We start from the raw sequence: 21,069 nt of genomic DNA on the forward strand, positions 1-21,069 counted from the left end.
TGTCCTTACGGTTTTACTGTAAAATCAAAAATGGCCGAGTTATTGAAGAAAAACCGTTTTTTTTGGAAAAAATCCATTTTTCGAATATACGCAGGAGCCTGATTAAGCCTACTTTTTGAATTTACACTCCCAGTGACCCCCCCGAGGGACCTACGAAAAAAAAATCCAAGAACTAATTATTCACGGGTAGGGTCGGTTTTTTGGATATAATGACTGTACTATCGTGTTTAAAACAAGTACACACACACAAACATCGACGGTACGAGACCATCCATGTGTATGATATTATGATTGATACGTGAACAATTTCAACGTAAAAAAATGTAACAATAATTCATCTTTATGTTTGTTGATGTTATGCTAATACATATTAATGTTTTCATTGCTAGGTAATGGGCGTAGCGGGTATCATAAAATATTTCGCTTGCTCGGGATACAAATGAGATATACTCAATAAAAGGTTTTATTAATTACCACTTGAAGCAAAAACGAATTGCTCTAAACAGTCTAAACAAACAGCTCAAATAAATGTTAATTAAGTAGTATGGCAAAAATAACGATCAATGGCTTGCCATATTGATCATTTTTGACGCGAGTTGTACATACAAATTAAACGCCTATTCGGCAAATAGTCTGCGGCGATAAAAAAAAATTGTATAAATTTATACATATTTCAAAACCAATAATAAATGAATTAATGAAAATTACCTAATCAGTATTTTAACTTGATTTACAACTTGAAATCATAATTACCGTAGTTCACATGGAAATATGTAATAAATAATGATAAAAACCGTACCTCTCCTTATTTGTGGGCATATTTTATAGGTAGGTACAATACAACCAATCAAGAAAAGAGATTATTAACATTAGCTAACAAATTCTAATCTAGACACGCGGTAGCGTGTCCAGCCAAGTTCAAAGAAAAAGGAATTGGCGACGCAGCAACCGTGTGTAATATATGTTTCACAAGACAATTGTAGAGCAACGAAAATTCTACGTGGTCTATATACTTGGAGGTCAATTGTTTTATACAGACTCGTGATGGGATTTAATTGTGTGCGATGGTAATCCATTAGGTAAGATTATCCTTCAAAAACTCAATAAATATTTAATTAATATTTGTTTCACAAAAGAAAAACTTATCGTACACAAGGCGGACTCAATGCCAAAAGCATTTTCTAACGGTCAACCTTAAGGCAAAATAGAGAGATTGTGGGCGTTGCTACTGCTACTACTACTAACAAAATATAAAACGCAAAGCTAAATTAAAATAGTAACTCGTGCTAAATATCATCGGTACGCAATTTCAAACATATTCTCGTGTTATATTTATAAAATTCTAATTCGATGCGGTCAATAATGTGAACCACTCGGGCATGTAAATCTGCGTAAATCCAATGTCACACGCGCGTAGTATCTAATGCTAAACGCGTAATTGTGCAATGCTGCTAGGAACGGTGGTGTGCCCATTTGATATACTAGAAAATTACCTATTAGGCAGCAGTGCAGTGTGAAAAATTGGCTTAAAGTCGGACATCTTCCAAATAAATGAATAAAAGCATGAAGTTGTAAGTACCCTGGTATAAAATTACCGCGATTCTTATTTAACCAACAAATGGCGTATGATTTAGCGTATTCATGCAAAGCACGCTTGGCAAAGGGTTGACTAAATTAATCTGGTTAGTTAGGCGCTGCTCGGGTCCGGCCGTTTCAACAAAGCCCAAAATGCTGGCACGTTACATGAATTACTTAGCCTCTACCTATTGTTAATTTACTTCCCAGCCTCAATTAAATGTAAGTACTTTAGTTACTATTAATAACAAAATATTCTCTAATCTGATTTTCAATTAGGTACGTCAACCAATTTGAATCCTGTGCTGAATTTGAATTTTATTTGAATGCTATACTGTAGAAAATTGTCGCTTTAACTATCTACTAGAAACATGAGTGACATAATTATGTACATCGCAGTACGTACTGTGATGAACTGTCGTAGAAGATAAACTCATTGATTGATTCATTATGATATGGCTGTATAGTGGCCAAGGAATCAAATTGACTGAACAGTGGCTTTCAAAAGTGCATGGATAGATGTCGAACGTATAATGCCTTAATATTACGGTTGAAACATGTCCATGCACTTTTGAACGCCACGATTTTAGACCGTGTTTCTAATTAACTAAGTAAACTTTGTTTTTATTTTATTTGATGTTTGATAATAAATACAGGTCAAAACATTTCTAGGACAACAGGCGTATGTGGACAGCAGGGGAGACTAAGGTGGGTTGTGACGGAGGGGAATTGTGACAATGAAGATTTCTCGAAAACTATGATTGTTACCGAGCTGAAAGCGCCGCCCTTAACCCCTTTAGAAATACGCATTTTGACTACCTGCCAAAGGCGCATATTTCATTTCGTTTATTCCTTTATAAAACAGTCTTACATGTCATATAAAGTGGTTTTGGGTGTACAACTTTTACGTACAAACAAAAAACGTGAAAAGTAACTTTTTCACAAAAAATTTGATTGTATAAATATTATAAAGTATAAAGTAGGTACGTTGATATAATATTTTTTCTTATATTCCTTGGTTTTTCAAATTTCAAGATGTGACTTCGACTTGTTTTTTATAGTAATCTAACGCAATGTATTATGTAATTCGCATTAAATCTCTCAATTTGGAGCTTTACCCATAGTATAGCAAATAATGATTAATTGATTAAGCACAGGGTTCTATTTGATCAGATGATTATATGCCGCTTTGCGATAAATTTATTAGGTAGGTACTCTACTCAATTTAAATATTCACGGATATCGTTCTTATTTTGATCGATGTCACCTCATTCAAATCGAGGGCACTTAATTTTTAATTCTATGAAGGTTGTCTAAATTGCATGAAGCTTGCCTTGATTAGCAAATCAAGCGAATATAGTTCACAAAAAGCCTATTTAGTTCCATTAAAAATTGTTTTATTTTATCTTCCCTACAGTTAACCGCTAAAATACTTAGGGCCACTTGCAACATCCCACTAACCCGAGGTTAACCGGTTAAACCTGGAGTTACCATGGTTACCAGTACAATTTGACACTGGGTTAACGGTTTAACCGGTTAAAGCTAAAAAATTCAAAATACCTAAGTATCAAAATTTTGCAAAACCTTGGTAGGGTGGGCAGTTGGGCACCCTACTACGCGGCACGCTGGCAGCGTTTCCGCGCTGGATTGCTATGGCCAATCTGCGCGAAAAGGCCGCTTGCGCGAGGGTTACCTGTGGCCTCCTTTAGGCGTTTGCTGAGCGCCTTGTGGAGCCCCCGTCCCCCTCTAGGTACCCCAAGTGTCTCGACGCCAAAGGCTACAAACTCGTAGTGCGCAGAGACAACTATAAAACGGAAAACTGTAAAACGATAACATCTACCTATGAAGATTTTGAAATATTTACTAACAAATAAATAAGGGACCTGCTTGTACTTAGATCCTATCCAACAGTTTAAAGTTCTTTGCGATCCATTAAATGTAGTACCTACCAATTTATAAATTAAGGCTGAGCACGAGTATATCTGCTACTAAATATTTGAAGATTTTTTAGTGATATTTTTATATAAGTAATGTACCTACTTTTAGTTCATAAAAATTTACTATACTTGGTCAAGCAGATCTTGTTAGTAGAAAAAGGCGGTAAATTTGAAAAATGTAGGCGCGAAGAGATATCGTTCCATAGAAATTTTGAATTTCACGCCTTTTATTACTGACAAGATTTGCTTCACCAGCTATAAATTATATTTTGTTTATATTGCGGGTATTGATTTTAATGGTCTAGTGGCCTATCATTCGTGTGATAAACCCGGATATTTTCCTGAGTTGTGGATGTTATCTATGTATGTTTAGTATTTGTCTGTATTATATGTGTTGTCTGGTCATCTAGTACCGACAACACAATCCTTATTCAGCTTTTTGTGTCACTATAGGCCGATCCGTGTAAAATTATCTGATAATATTTACATATTTATTTTATTGTCTTTACTGGAACGCCGCCCGTGGCTGCTGCCGTGGGGTTATCTATTTGGAATCTCGAAATCCGAGATTTCCCCAACTTTGAAAAAAAAGCAATAAGTAAGTAGGTAATTAGTTATTTTAAATTCTAACTAGTTTCGCCATGTTTTAATTTAATTTCTTCCGAACAACTATTCCCCGTTTAATGAAACATAAAAAGACTTTATTTCTCTGAAAACCTATTTCAAATTTTAATGAACTATGTAAATATAAAATTACAACTTAGTATTAAGACGTTTTTGACTACGTAAATTTTTAAATATTAGGTAGGCAGCTAGGCACTTAGCGGCACTTGCACCATATCGGTTAACCGTTAACCCAGTGTCAAATAATAGGTACTGGTAACCATGGTAACTCCAGGCTTAACCGGTTAACCCCGTGTTAGTGAATTGGTGCAAATGGCCCTTACTCGTTTAAAATTATAGAATAACAGTATTATTACAGTAGCTACCTATTACGCCTATTATATGTTTGATAGATGTAGCACGCCTTCTGGTTAAATCGTTAATATAGATCAACAACAAAATACTTGGACAAATCAACAACACTTGGCTAAAGTCATCAACATTACAAAATAAATTCATCAATGTTTATTGTTTATAGCAGTAGGTACTACCAGTAAGTATAAATAAACTTAAACGATAAACTTAACGGTGAAATGTTTGCGTGTACCTACTATCCCACGGGGTTTTCCCTAGACTTACAAGCGGGCTTTAAGGAAGATTTGAATAAATTGTTTTACCGGGAATAAAAGTGGTATAATTTTACCTTTTAAATATATTAACGACGACGGTCCGCGATAAAACATGCTCAGCCTTAAGTGATCTATTAAGTTTACCTTACCTTACACCTACTTTATTTATGCACGGCAGGTACTACTACAACTACAAATACTACACCGTCTACCGATTTCACCATAATTTTCAATAAGAACTGAGATCGTCTGATTGCTCCAATTTAATTATCGGTATAAATACAGAATTTTTTAGCAGATCGGGTTATCGAATTGACATTAAGTTTGCTTTTTTTTTTAATTCTATCAATATATTTCTGCCGAGTATTTCTGTCTTTGCACAAATAAAATTCTAGGTTACTCTGCTTGGCCCTATGGTTGTCTGGTAGAAAATGCCATTTGGCATTAAGTCCGCCATTTGTACATACTTGTATATATTTTGTGCAATACATACGTTTAAATAAATTATGTATCTCTGATTATAAAAAAACAGTTATAAATTACATACAAAATATTGTGTAATGCTACATTTAACTTAGGTAATTATTACAGGTATGCAAATCAAAAAGACTTTGTGCTTAGTCTACAGCCACAAGCCACAACAACTTAATTTGCCGAGTAATTAGACAACATGTGGGCGGTTGATTGCTGCAAATGTAAATTTACAGATAAGACTAATATTAAAATAGATATTTAAACGTAAACAGGGGGCCTAGCCAATTGACAATCCTTTGAGGAATGTTTTTCAGGGCTTATTTTTGTATGGTTTGCGTAGAGTACTATGTAGAGTTAGACCAAGAAAAGTCTGCAGCGATTTTGATAGCCTACGCAGTGCAATTGTCATTTTAAACGTCAAACTTCTATGAACTTATGACATATAAAAAATAACACACTGCGTGGGGTATCAAATTCGCTACAGACTTTTCGGTCTAACTCTAAGCCCTTTTGAAAAGACTTTCATCGTATTTTAAATACGCGTGGAAAACAAAACACAGTTTGAATTATGTACGGAATGGAAATTATTACATGACTTTTCGTTCGCAAGTTCGCATTAGTCATGATATACTCGTATTTTTCATTCTATTTGTCCCCTTGGCCTATTACTTAATGTATTTTCACGAATTAAACACAGATAGGAGTACGTATGTTGTTCTCATTGCACGCACGTCAAAGGTTACTACGTCAACTGTCTTGCTATGCTACTGCCAGTAGTGGTAGTATTAATACATACAGTAAATAAGCATTCCAACGTAGTCCTAGAGCCATGTCCATGATGCTTAAGAAAAACTGTTAAGAGCCAACAGGAGTGGTCATTTCTCCATACAAACGTACTCGACTATTTCCTCCGTGGGTTTTGATGCTAGAGCAATCGTTTCAAGTCGGACCGTTTTGCTTTTTTTGATAATTTTGTTTTTTAAGGAGCTAGAGCCCTTCAAAAATGGCCAAAATGGCCTCATTGACTATGCCGCAATGAGAGGCGTAGTATTCAAAACTGATATCAATTAGCCAAAAAAGCAAAACGGTCTGACACAGATAATTTCGTAATAATGTAGATTTCCGAATTTGGTTACGATTGGTTAAGTTTTGGAGGAGGAAACAGTCAAGTACGAAACCTTGATTTTTGAGATTTTTACGCAGGATTTTTCGCCTTGTCCTTATCGCACTAGTTTTAGGAGCCGCTTCCGTTAGCGAGACGGGTATATTTAACTAAAATATTTAAAACTCAGCTCCTGTTTCGTCTTAAAAATAACATACTAAATAACATTTAGTAGGTACCTATAAAATGATAAGGTACCACCGGCACCGACGGTTTAGAAATAAATGTCTAATTCTAGATAATATAAGAAGGCCAATGCCAGGTCAATTCTGATTTAACCATTTGTTACAGTTTTGATACTATCTTAGAGATTGCATGCGAAATACAATGAAAGGTGTGCGTGACAGCGCACCAATCACCGATATGATGGTGAAGCTCATATATAGATCGTATCAAAATTAAATGAAAAATATAATAAATTGTTACATCAGAATCGGCGCCTCTTTCTGTTTATTTTACAAATTCGCGGACATATTAAGCTAACTTTGCAGTGTGGGAATGTCTGCTTAAATGTATTTTTTTATGAAAATATGACGTCTATAAAGACTACCTCACACTTAACTAGTATCTAAATCGGTGTAGTTAGTTTGACGGACTTTACGGTGTTTTGAACCTGAGACCAAGGACTAAGTGCATTGCTGCATTTGCTACTGTAGAAGTGACAATCTGTAACTTTACGTCTATTAGTTCTTATTTATGACCTCCCATAATAAAAACTAGAAACCACGCATTATCAATAGTATTATAGTATACTGACAATGATTAATAAGTAAATTATAAACCTTCAGTTCAATTACTTACCTACGTCAAGAGGCATCAACGTCAGCCTATCGCAGTAATTGTTATCATACATTACCAAGTATTACCAACCCAGTCTCGAGAAAACAAGATATCTTCTTCTTCCTCGCGTTGTCCCGGCATTTTGCCACAGCTCATACGAAAACAAAATATACTGCCCATATATGTATTAATAAGTAGGTACAATCTCCGTTTGAAATTACTATTTTAATGTTAACTGTTACTGTCTTTCAACATATGATTGAACGCATAACAGTGTGTCCGTCATGGCGACTGGGGTAAACTGTTTTTCATGGTGCATACCTATAGGTATTTATGAAATTATTTAGGTACTTAGAATATTTTTATACTGTCTTGTCTAAGACTTGAACTCACGACCACTGGGTTACTAGCCCGGTACAGTCGACATCAAGGAAATGCTTAACATTGTTCGCCTTATCACAATTGAGTAAGGTGCAAAAGTATAAACATATCTTTGACTTCGACTGTACCTATTGGAATTTGTAACGTCTCCACGTTTTATAATATGTATGCACTTGGATGCACTACTGCTTGACAAAAAAACCGGCAGCACTGATAACATAAATTTGTTATTTATTAAATTTTGAGTTTAGAAGGTTTATGTAGGCTCCTTGCGATCTGTAATAGCAATATGTTTTCTATCAATTTATTTACTTATATTTTGTGTAGGCAACAAGGCACATTTGCATACATAATTTTGCTACGTACATATTGTAATATCGTCGGCAATGCAAAACCTTGTACCCAACCTAAAAAAAAACTAGATTGATTTAACTACATAATGCAGGGCAGAGTAGGTATAGGTAGGTACCTACAGTTAGGTACTTATCTACCTAGAACTAGATTAGAGAATAAAAGATAAAAAAGATAAATAGTTTATTCAAGTAGGCATATTACAATGCACTTATGAACGTCAAATAAACCTTTACCGGCTCCAACCGTACACCTCTGCTCCGAGAAGATTTAAATCCCCCCTCAATTGGAGGAGGGTATCCCAATATGGGACCGGCAACAAACTCGGCGGGACACATCTTTTCAAAACATTATTACATCTTATAATTAACATGCATTACGAGTAATTAAGAAAAATATAATTTAAATTACTATTGAATTCATGCAATTATACTCGGTGTGTACATAACTTAAAAAATAAACATATATGTACATGAAATCACAAATACGTAGCTCTTTCAGAAAACATATCAAATCTTACAAAAGGAAAAGAAAATAAAATCAATAAAAGAAATGAGAATACATATTATATGAATCTGACTGATTGTTATGAGATGCTTTCATACAAGTTGATGTGCTTTCTTACCTGAGCTGAGTCACCTTTAACTCTACACATAATACAATGTTTTTAATTGCTACTTGTCGTTATTACAGTTTCTGGTTTGGACCATGCATGTTTGTCTGTCAAGTAGTCCTCGACTCTGTAATAAGCCTTCAACATCAATGACTTTTTTAAGTAATTCTTAAGAGCTGGAAAGGGTAATCTTAAAGCATCCTCAAGGTAACTTGTTATAAAAATGAATGCCTACGAATGACTTCTGTACTTTACGAACACGAAACTTTCAGATTGCAAGCTTATTTTTATTTCTAGTATTATAGTTATCGACATCAGAATTCTTAGTGAAGGAGTCTAGATTCTTAACGACATACATATATAATACTATCATATATGTATTGGGAAGCTACAGTTAAAATATTAATTTCTTTAAAAAGTTCTCTTTTTGATTCACGCACCCTTAAATTATATATAGAACGAATGGCTCTCATTTGTAAGACAAATATAGTCTTTATGTCAGCTGCTTTGCCCCAAACCAGAATACCATATGACATTACACTATGAAAATAACTATAATAAACAAGGCGAGCTGTCTCAACATTAGTCAATTGTCTAATTCTCCTCACAGCGTAAGCGGCCGAACTTAATTTGTTTGCTAGTGTTCTTATATGAGGACTCCATTGTAGATTTTTGTCCAATGTTAAACCAAGAAACAGTGCTTTATCTACCATCTCTAAGCATTCATTATTCAAAAGTATCTTAGTATAGACTGGTTTAACATTCGGCAAAGAAAATCGAATGCATTTAGTTTTCTTAGCATTAAGAAGTAAATTGTTCATAGTAAACCAGTTTAGTACATTAACGAGTGTGCTGTTAATTACACTGTAATCGGTAGATTTACGATCAACCTTAAAAAGTAATTAAGTAAGTAAGTAATAGAATTAGATAGATTAAAACAGCAGTTTGACAAACTACAATTATTTCGATTTACTTTAGGTACGTTGTACATTGGTTTAGGCCTCCGTAGTCAACTAGGTACCCTTATATTTTCAGTGGTTTCCCCATGCCCGCCTGTCTGTTTAGTCATCTGTTCGTCCGAGGCTTAGTGTGATGGTTAGTGCTAGAAAGCTGCAATTTGGCACTGATATATGAATCAATCGTGGCAAGAAAGTAAAAAAAAACAAACATTTTTTTAGGTTCTTCCCCTACAGGTAAAGTGGGAATGATATTTTATTTCGCTCCTTCGGGTGTTGTTAGATAGAGTCTTAAAAAAATCCTTAAAAACAAAAAATCGATCCGAAAGAAAAATAAATGATTATATTTCAAGAATCCACCCAACAATGTATATCTCACTTAGCGCCACTTTCACCATCCCACTAACCCGGGGTTAACCGGTTAAACCTGGAGTTACCATGGTTACCAGTACAATTTGACACCGGGTTAACGGTTTAACCGGGTTAGTGAGATGGCGCAAGTGGCGCTAATGGTTTATCAATTGACTCAATACCTGGTGAATTCAATTTGCCTGTATAAATATTATAGCAATTACTATGATACAAGTTTGCTTGTGCTTCCTTAATAGGCATGCTTACATACGGTTTACGGTTGTTAGTGTTACTGTTTGCTGCAAAGTAGGTATACATATATATCAAGCCCATGCTATGTACAGAGTGCTTCCTGTAACAGGAGCAATAAATTAAACTAAAGGCTGTACTCCTCAAACTGACCAGCATTTGTTCAGGAACTTTTAAAAATTATGAATCCTTTAGACATCTTCTTTTTCATACAAAATAAATTAAATATTGCCTTCAATGTACTCTGACATCAATGTGTTTGACATTACTTGTCACGCTTTTAACATAAAAAAATTTGCAATACATTGCGTCTTAGAATAAACTTTAAAGTGTAATAAAAATCAAACCATGAGTTATTTTCAAAAGTTGCTGGACAAATGTTGGTCAGTTTGAGGAGTACAGCCTACAGTTTAATTTATTGCTCCTGTAACAGAAAACACACTGTATGGCTATAGCCCAAGCCGACTTATTAATGACAGGAGGCCTGTGCCCAGCAGTGGGACGTATATAGGCTGAATTATTATTATGTCTCTTTTCCATATCTCGGAGACTAGCGTAGCGTAAGCGTAAAAAATCTAGTGATGTCTTGTTATTGAAAAACACTTTTGAAAAATTAAGTCGCGGCAAATATGTAAGTTACTGATTTTTAAAAAGTTTTTTTTCAATTCCCTCAGACGTCAGACCCCTCAAGATCGCATAGTCTTTTTCTATTGGCTAAAAAAACGAACTATCCTCAAAATGGTTTTTCAGAAAATCTTTGCTCAACCTGCTTGAAAAGTTTTCTGATCGCATTTTTCTATGTGGCACCTATTAAGTTTTAAAATTGCAAAACAAATTCAATGCACAATAAAACACGTTTTCTTTATTTTGTTTTAAACACCCTGTATATGTAAGTGTCTTAAAAACTTTGTCCTTTTTTGCAGCAGTTAAGTAAAAAGTGAACTTCAATTTATTTATATGACTTGAGATTTTTTTGTCATGGTCGGACCTGCCTGAACATACCTTACTGCGCCGAATTCATACTTTAAAAAAAATTTCATCTTATTTGATATTTACACTGCAACTGGCGCGCACCAATGTAGATACTTTCGAGCATGATGCACTGGGGCTTATTAACCTAGAACAGAGCGGCTACCGCGAAAAACGAAATTCGCAAATTGCGGGGATCTTTCTCTTTTACTCCAACGAAGGCGTAATTAGAGTAACAGAGAAAAATCCCCGCAATTTGCGAACTTCGATTTTCGCGGTTATATTATAGCCCTGGTCACCAATTAGTTTCTTCAGGGGTGCAGTTCTTATAATAAAATAAATTTCCAATCAAGTTGAGATTTTGAAGTTCTTATTTTCCTCGTTATTCTCGCAAAGTTATGACAGTGAATTTATTTATTTAAATGTAATACCAAATATTCATACTAATCTTACGCAAATTACATACAAATTGTAAAAGTATGTATTGTGTTGATTTCTTGTATAATGGCATGCTGAACAGCATAAGGGATAAAGGGTATATTAATGTGCCCTGAAACCAAATTAATTGACCGAAGCGAAGCGAAGGTCTACGTTTTGACTCGGGCGTTTTGCTTTTGTATGTCCGGATGTTCTCCTCTACATGTCGCAATTCTTAATCGATTCTCGTGAAATTTTGTAACCGAATTCTATGAACCGATATTTTTTTTGTCGAGCCATTTTTTGAAAATTTTTCAAAATGGAAAAGTTGTGATAGCTCTCGCTTATACAAATAGTCGTATCGGTATCATAAGAAAGTATTCTTTTTGAGACATGTTTACAGATTAAATGTCAAAAAATTCAGAAAATTAGTTCGCTGGTTTTGGAGGTATTAAGATATTTAGTTTTGTATGTCCGGATGTTCTCCTCTACAGGTCGCAATTCTTAACCGATTCTCGTGAAATTTTGTAACCGAATTCTATGACTCAATAAAAAATTTTTGCCGAGACGGTTTTTGGAATTTTTTCAAAATGGAAGAGTTGTGATAGCTCGCGCTTAAACAAATAGTCGTATCGGTATCATAAGAGTGTATTCTTTTTAAGACATGTTTACAGATTAAATGGCCAAAAATTCAGAAATTTTATTTCGCTGGTTTTGGAGGTATTAAGATATTTAGTTTTTACTTGAGAATGAGTAGCTAAATTTCGTCACCTCATGTAAGAACTATCATGGTGTATTTTGCAAACGTTCGCTTTTTTGTTTGCACGGAAGGTCTGGGTTCGATACCCAGTAATTATATGCTGGGATATAACTTTTTGTATTTTTTTACACTTAAAGTTCATATCAATTGTTGTTTTTATTTTATTTTTTATTTAATTTACTCAATTTTAAGCTCTGCTCGCGAGGTCTACAGCTCACAGAGCCACTATTATATTTCAATGTTTGGCTCCTCCAACCTTATTTATAGGCAGCAGTTTTTTCACCACACCATCTCGGAAAGGCTTACTTTGCACTTCAAAAACTGATAGCAAAGTTGCATTTTATTCACATATGAGGCAAAGTAATAAAACGCAAATATTGAGTTGTTTTCTTATGTTTGCTGGTGGAATTGACTTTTTAAATGATGATTTTGGATGATAAATATTTAATAATATTCATATGGATTTGATTTAGTTTGACTTTGTTTGATATTTTACATTTAATATTTACTTCGGGTTGGTGTGATGAAAAATTTTGTGTTTCGCTCGGGGGCAAATTTTGTTTAACCCTCGTGCTTTAAAACCCTCGCAACGCTCAAGATTCCATTTTCCGAATCTTCAATTTTGGAATCTTTCGCTTGCTCAGGTATCAATAGACGAGCGGTTAAACAACAACTTTGCCCCCATTTAAAACAAATAACTATTACCCTTTTAAAAAAGTCTTACTATGACTACTTATAAATGTCACAATTTCTTTACGCAACCTGTGTCGCATTTTTTCCTTCTATGAAATAAAATTTCTAAACGTATTGAATTTCTTCCTTAGATTCTTTCATTTTAGCATTTTTGAGTTTTTGGCGTACAAAAAACAAGAGAAAAATGGCGGCAGGAGAAATGTCCGTGCCTATGTTTGATTACAATTATTCGTTTGCTAAAAACATTTGAGTGAGAAATACTTCAGTTTGAAACAATACCTACGCTTTTGTACATTTAAGCAAAGAGAAAATCTATCTTAGTATTTTTTGTCGTATATTTTTCAAGTGTTGTTTTTCACCTATTACCGTGCATTAGTAGTATTAGTACATAAAAAAAGATACAGGTGTCTAAAAAAAAAGAAAGAAATAGTCACAAGGAGCAATTAAGTTTCTCTCTCACAGTACCAATGTATTCTTTAAATGTAGAAATGTAATAAAATAAAACAAGGAGTTAGATGAATCCATGATTATTATTCTGTTTATTTTACAATAAATATTATCTACTACATATTTCTAAATTACGTACTACTATTGTTTTTCATACATCTTATTTTGTTTAACCTGAACCTGATGGCATAACGTATGGATTATGAAAGTATGGATAATGCCCGTATTCATAGGTAGGCCTAGCATGATCCTCCTCGACATCAACTGGAATATCTTTATCTACAGAGGCATTTTTCACAAAATCTGTTACTCCATCAAACGTAGCGTGGAACAAATCGGATAGAGTATACTTGCCTATACTTTTTAACAGTTTAACTTTAAGCTCATTAAAAATCGATTTTAAATACGTTAACGCTTGCAACGCGAGTTCTTCTATCGCCTCTCTGAACTGATATCTAAAAGCGTAAGCAAGTGATCCTAGTTGATCTAAATCTTTTGTGTCGAGATCCTCTGCCGCCTCGCCGATGGTGTCTTTGTAGTCATCAGAGTCCTGAATCCTCAGAAATCTACTGCTAACCGAGGTGACTGGGCCCGGTTTTGAAGTGGACGCAGCGTAGCTCTGGAGAACTACGCTTGTTATAGTGACTGTGAGAAGGATTAGCCGATACATCTGAAAATGATAATACATACATATACATCAACATGTACAATGTCTCTTGTATGCTAAGGACTAAGACATGGCTTAATGAACTATAAAATATTTATGTCTGTAGGTATAATAAGGATAAATAAAATTGTAAAGAATGGGTTTAAGTATACTAATCTGATTCAACACTTCAAGATCATTGTTTACAATGTAATAAGAAAGAAAAAATAAAACAATACTTACATTTGTTTGATATTTGATTAAATTAAATATCTCTTCTGGCGCACAAATAACACTGGTGGGTCAAAAACGGAATGGTGGTGTTTTATACAATTTAGTCTACATTATAAAGCTTTCCACATTATCGTAATTAGGTATATGTATGAATCATGTAAATGCATTATATTTTATGACTAATGAATAATTTTGACTGTTCATCAGTTGATGACCCATTTACGTATTAATTTAACTTATATTAACGAATGTGTACTGGGTATTTAATGAAAGCTTCAGTATTTTATAACTAAATAGAGAGTCATTAATAGACATTTTGTAATTAGTATAAACGTACGTATCTAATAAGTACGGAAGCAAACATATCTTTCAAATATAAATCATAATCTCCTAGCGTCGTGGCAGTGGCAGACGCAAGTAAAAAATGGTTCATGCAATTTCAAAGGAGACGGTCAATTAAGATCTATAACGATGACGACGATCTAATCGTTATTAATTATTATTAACTCTAATAAATCATTTCAATTATTGGCTGTAACGATTCCTTTAATTCGACTGACTATTTACCACCAAAATATTACTAATTTAAGGATGTATAGGTAGGCCAGGTTAGGATAAGTACGTAAGTAGGTATAATTTAATTTTATCTGTTGTTTCAAATTTTAGCACTTATGCGTTTTAGACGTTTAGGTTGTCTTAGTTTAGTTGTGTTATTTTCTCTTTTTCCAGTATTTCTTCACCATAATTTTCAACACCTTTATATAGATTGTATCATATTCTTGACCTTGTTCAGTTTCCTAAAAGTATTATAGCTATCAAGTTTATATCTCTTTGTCTCATTAAGACATGTTTACATATTCAAAGCCTTAATGATTCAGTAAAGTGAATTTCAGTGCAATTTATTTTGTTTGTGTTTTTTTATCTCGTCTCGTCTCGCAATGCGTTAAGCTTGCTGATATGCGAGATATGGAGATATGTGACAATGAGTGTAATGAGATAATCGGTTCTCCTTGTATGAGATTTCCACGGAGTGTGGCAATGGTCCAGCGGAGCGCGAGCGCCGGCTGCCGGCGCGCGCGCAGCCCCGGTGTCAGTCTAATCTATCAGCTCGAAGCGGTTTGGTGCTATACGAGACAAATTACACTTCGCGCGGGATTAAAAAATATTTTTTTTTAATTATAAAAATTTTCCTAAAGTGAAAACTAAGAAACAAAAAAAACAACTGAAACGTGTACTGTTGATGTGGATAAAATATTAAAAATAAATATTTTCAATTTAGTAGTAACGTGAAAAACTGAAACTTACCTATGGGCGAAGTAAAAGTTAACAGCTTTCCGGACATAATGAGAAAGTGTTTCAAAATGGGTCTTTTTAAAAGTAAGTAAAAAAATATTTTGTATGTCTTCAGTTCAACATTCCGTATGATTTTTTTTCAGATTTCATGGCTTTGAATGGTAATCGATATTAATAAAAACATTAGGTAAATATTTCAGTATTTCTGTCTATTGAATTACTGAAAATATTAACGGTATTTGTACAAAGATGTAATATTATTCTACTCCATTTGAAAATTACGATCAAACGTAAATTGAAAACACGGTCCTTTTTACGACATATCGGAACCACGATAAAATAAAAACGGCATAAACATTGCGTATTGCCTGCGTTCGATATACCTAGATAGGTACGGTAAAATATTTTCTAAACACATGGAAGTAGGCTTGTGTACTTATTTAATCAATAAAATAGCACTTCCTCTTCCTCTGCAATGCATCAATGTGCAAGTGGATCGGCCGATCCCGGGGTTATCTCCATATACGCAAAATGATTTGATGTCATATAGACATCTTGTTTGTGATTATCACGATAATTAACTGAGCGATTAACAGAGTTATTAAAGTCATACACGCTATGCCCACCATTTTCTATAATAATTTAATCTAGTGTTATTCCTGTTTGTCTCGGATACTTTTAACATTAATACTGTGTAATGACGGGAAACAAGTATGTTTACCCAGTCACTAGGAAAAAATCATTAAACGTAATGATTTTCTATTAATGACTTAACTAAAAGTGCGGTTTATTCAAAGCGTGGTGTTTACCTACTATTTATGTTAAGATGCCGACAAATACTTATTTGCGAAAACTATTTCTAGTAAGGTCGAATAGCTAATGACGAAAAATATGACAATGGTTTTGAATAATAAACATATTTTTACATAATATTAACATTGAAGCATGGATGCTACAAAGATGCAGAATGTTTTCTGTAGCTAAATATATTATAATGTAAAGTCTTTTCACCCGTGAAAAATATGTTCTGCAAGAAAAATACGTACCTGGCGTCACATACCTCACTGGTTAAATTGTGATTTCGAAGGATAAGTCTTTGTTTGTTATTTTCCCGATTTCTCAATGACTGTACAGTTAGCATCAAAGGTAGCGTAGGTACCTATATAACTACGCGCCAAAAGTAATATATTTAATTCTCAATATTTTAACAAAAAGTGATAGGTATGTCTTGAGAACTAATTGGACTTTTAGATACATTTTACCGCAAACTGTAGAGATAGATTTTTGAAATGTCCTGGGTGGATGCTTTCTTTTTATTCTGACTGTACCATATCAGTATGGGAAATATTTTATATTTAAAGCGGTAGTTCCCTATACATATATTTTGTTATTATGCCTGGATCTGATAATAGTGCTAGGCTTAGTATTACGAGTAAGTTCATCACGCGACAGTATCTCGTGCTCAGATGGACTACGGCTCACACGGCGTTACAAATTTTTCTGCCACTACGGTATTCGATAAAATCCCGTATACGGAATATATTTAATCCTGTATTTTTGCGGCGCACTCGTGCTAATCATACTGGAAAAAGAAATAAACGGAAAACTTATTGTGACTAGGATATTTTTAAATAGAGTCTGGCTAGCCAAAAATTGTTGACAGATATTTCGTTGTTGTATCACCAATTGTCTATGATTTCAAAAAAAAGCTAAAAGTCAGTTGTCAATTTATGTCATTCATTCAAATTGTTTGCGGTTTATAATGGGTTTATTTTAAATAATATTAATAATTTCTATACTGAGTGAGGTTCGCTAACTATTATTTAAGCTCGTAAATAATTACGACAATGTGCGAAGTCGACGGTAGCGTTGTATAACGAAAAACTGTAATGTTTACAACTCCTAACCAAATGTAAACAAATTAGGAGGTTGGTACTCTATAAATATTTTGATACTTTAAGTACTAGTTCTAACATTTGCCTATTACTTTGATTAAGTACGTGAATTTATTAATGCCTGAATCTCATAAATAGGACAAGTGTACAAAGAAACGGATAAACTAAAAGTTCTGAAAAATATCTATAAAATCTAAATATTGAAACGTAAACATTATGTGTTTGTCGTTGACTGTACTTTAAATAGTGGTAGAATTATGTGAGCTGACTTTGAGTGCACGTAAACGTTTATTTAACTTATTTCCTTAGGTACCTTACTTGTGCACAGAATATCATAAATATTGTCTAGTATCAAAACTATAATTCCTACTACACAAAGTGTGACCAGCCCAAGATTTTTTGAATTTCCCGCCAAAAATTTAGGTAAAATTTCAGTAGCCAGACTCTAGTTGCCCTCGGAAAGCACGATTTGCTGAAGCGAAATAAACTTTACTCTACTCTGATATTACACAGAAACCGTGTCTTTTATAATCTCAGATACTAAAATGACATTTAATATAATATCCAACTCATTCAGCCATTGCCCGGTATAACAAATATTTATGTCTATGCTTACTCAAAAAAATAGAAAAAAGATAAACTTATTTATAAATTAATACAATATCTTCTTTATCAATCTTTGCGTACATATTTATTTTTCGCACAACGAATCAAACAAATTGGAAATTTCAATTCGCTGGTCGAGCGGGCCCCGCGACGCGCGAGGGGCGAGGGGCACAATCTGCGCGTCGCATGCATCGGTGCAGCACCACAATGATCCTCGTACCTTTCATTTCCATGTACCTATGTTTTCAGCTCGGAATAACCTTTTCATTGTAAACATTACGCTTTAGCGAGCAGTTAAGTTTTCACAACCTTGGATTTAAGTAAAATTTGCTGTAAATTTAAAAGTGGAGAAATTACTGTCTTCGGTTAGACTTATTACTGTATTGGGTAGGTTTTTCTAAGCTTTAGTAGCATCGTTAGCAGACGTTTCTGCTTGTTAAAAATTAAAATTTGCTGTTCCTAGCAAAATAACATTGCAAACTAAGTTTTCTTAATTGGATGTTAGATACGTAGGCGTCACCACGTTAACCTTAATTGTACATGAAATATGAACTCAAAAAATGTAATGCGACTATTTTCACACATAAGTACCTATCAACAATCATTCTCGAAATCGTAACAGTCGTAAACATCGACTGTTAATTAGATAGAGTAGAGTAGGGTTAGTAATATCTATGTTGTAAAAAACTTATTCTACTATTAGGTACTTTCTAAATATAGGTATACCTACTTACTTGACGACCCTTTGTTTTTCAGTATAAAAAATACTCCGTGTATGTATTAAGTAGAAATATTCGAATACCTGTCGTAAGTTACCGATAAGTTAAATATGTAGCACGCTAGCACGTTTGACTACGTGTTAATTACCCCAGATTACACAACTAAATGATTAAAACAATAAACCTCTATTTCGTTCTTTATTTTAACACTGTCATAGAACATGCATTGCAACATGGTAATTGCCATCGTCCTTCGTTTGTGGGAAATTATATCTGAACGTACTTACTGGCGTGGCGATGCATTTCGGTGTGCAATCCAGTGGTTGCTCAATATGCAATAATGGTTGCATAGAAAGGAGATTTGGCCATAGATCTTGTGAATATTACAATATACAGGGCATTCTCTTAAAACTACATTTGCGCGCTTAATAGCTACATTTACGAGGAATAAATGCAATTAAGCTTACAAATTTCCTCTGACGTTTCTAGTACATACCTACTAATTATTGAAGAATAGTGTAATAGGCATTAGTCTACAATGACCTCGAAGTCTCAGAGAAAGACTGTCTGTTGACACGAACATCTTTTTACTTTTAGCTGCGCGAATTCAAACTATCCGCAAACATTTTGCATCTCATATAACTTCGTTGCATCGTCGAAATATATTATAGCAAATAAACTATCATCTCGTCTCGATGACAAAAGACGACGTTAATCACAGGCAGGTCACCGGCACGGGTGCTGAGGGTTGAGCTAATCTGCGCTTGTGTCCGGCGCTTCCGAGTGATAAGGCACGGCCGGCGGTTATCCCGACTAGCGCATATCTACTTAGTTATGACGTGACGTTACATGACGACCGGTCTGGCCTAGTGGGCAGTGACCCTGCCTGCGAAGCCGATGGTCCTGAGTTCGAATCCCAGTAAGGGCATTTATTTGAGTACTAATATTTGTTCCTGAGTCATGGGTGTTTTCTATGTATATAAGTATGTATTTATCTATATAAGTATGGATATCGTCGCTTAGCACCCATAGTACAAGCTTTTCTTAGTTTGGGGCTAGGTTGATCTGTGTAAAGATGTCCCCAATTTTTTTTTTTTAGTTGACTCGTTTGGTTTGCGCAACCATTTTGAAGCAGTAAATCACAGTGGGACCTCGATAGCATGAAACCCAAGGGACTGTCAATTTTCTTATTAAATATAACTCCATATTATAAGGCCTTAGGTTTTTGTAGGCCCGTGTTACGCTTTTTGTAAGTCTGCCTGTAATAAGGCCTCTTGCGACACTTTATAAAACTAATATTCAATTATGAAGTGGGTAACTGATGTAGGACGTTTTTTTTAGCGTTCCATAGATTTATTTGCTGTACAATTGGAACCTAAATATTTGAGTTACTATAGGAGTAGATTTACGCGAAAACGTTAAGGCGAAGTGCTCAAAAAAAGTAATTTCTGCCGATAAATCTATTGTATGTTTTCTGCGTTGCTATTTAGTTCTACTGCTAACAGTTTTAATACACCTCCTCACTACCACGCCCCCCTCCCCCCTGCCGCTCAGCGTTTTCCCGCTCGCATCCTTAAGGAACCCAAGGTTGACTTTGGCAGCATAATCCCAAAAAATGGCGCAGGAAAGGCAGTAGCGGTATTTACGGAAGCGATGGCAAATAATTTTAACATACCTATTTTTAACTCGCTACGTTTAAAAATTACCGATACAAAATACCCTTGTGCCGTCAACCTTTGACACACTCATTATTTTTTATTTTAATGCCATTTCTTCTTGTTGTCTACCCTGACCTAAAATTTTATATGTGCTGGAATCCATCCGATCATGACATGGGTCACCGGGAGCAGCATTTTGGTTTGTTTTTGACATGATCCTTTAGAAACTATTCCTCCTACTGACCAACATTTGTTCAGCGACTTTTAAAAATAACTTGTGGCTTGATTTTTAATACATTTTAAAGTTTATTCTAAGAAGCAATGTATTGCGTATTTTGTTATGTTTAAGGCGTGACAAGCAACGTCAATCACAATGATATGGCGTGGCAATGGCGTCCATTGAAGATAATATTTATTTTGTATAAAAAATAGCGAGACTAAATACTTCATAATTTTTAAAATTTGTTGAACAAAAGTGTCCCCGTTTGAGGAGTACAATCTATGTTTTAATTATTTGCTCGTGTTACAGGCCACACCCTATATTTATATTCAAATGGAAAAACTTCCCCAAGTTAAACTGAATTGACTTGAATAAAGGTTTCATCAGTGTCGCAAACTATTTAGATTGCAATTACGTAGTTTCCGGACAGTTTATGAAATTTCGTGGATTC

The 21,069-nt window shown here is 34.4% G+C and overlaps 1 protein-coding gene across 2 annotated transcripts in view; it reads left to right on the forward strand.

The window, feature by feature from the left end:
• LOC134668086 (organic cation transporter protein-like) overlaps positions 1-21,069 on the forward strand; it is a 69,743-nt gene that overhangs the window by 22,389 nt on the left and 26,285 nt on the right. Inside the window, exon 1 of one of the 2 annotated variants that reach the window (XM_063525567.1) lies at positions 15,176-15,604. The exons of the other annotated variant lie outside the window; for it this stretch is intronic. Within the exon in view, the coding sequence (XP_063381637.1) occupies positions 15,535-15,604 (70 nt within the window). The 5' untranslated portion in view covers positions 15,176-15,534. Of the gene's footprint in view, positions 1-15,175; positions 15,605-21,069 lie in introns of those variants that run through there. 2 annotated transcript variants of the gene reach the window in all.

This window comes from Cydia fagiglandana, chromosome 10, assembly GCF_963556715.1.
Source record: "Cydia fagiglandana chromosome 10, ilCydFagi1.1, whole genome shotgun sequence".
NCBI classification, from domain to species: domain Eukaryota; kingdom Metazoa; phylum Arthropoda; class Insecta; order Lepidoptera; family Tortricidae; genus Cydia; species Cydia fagiglandana.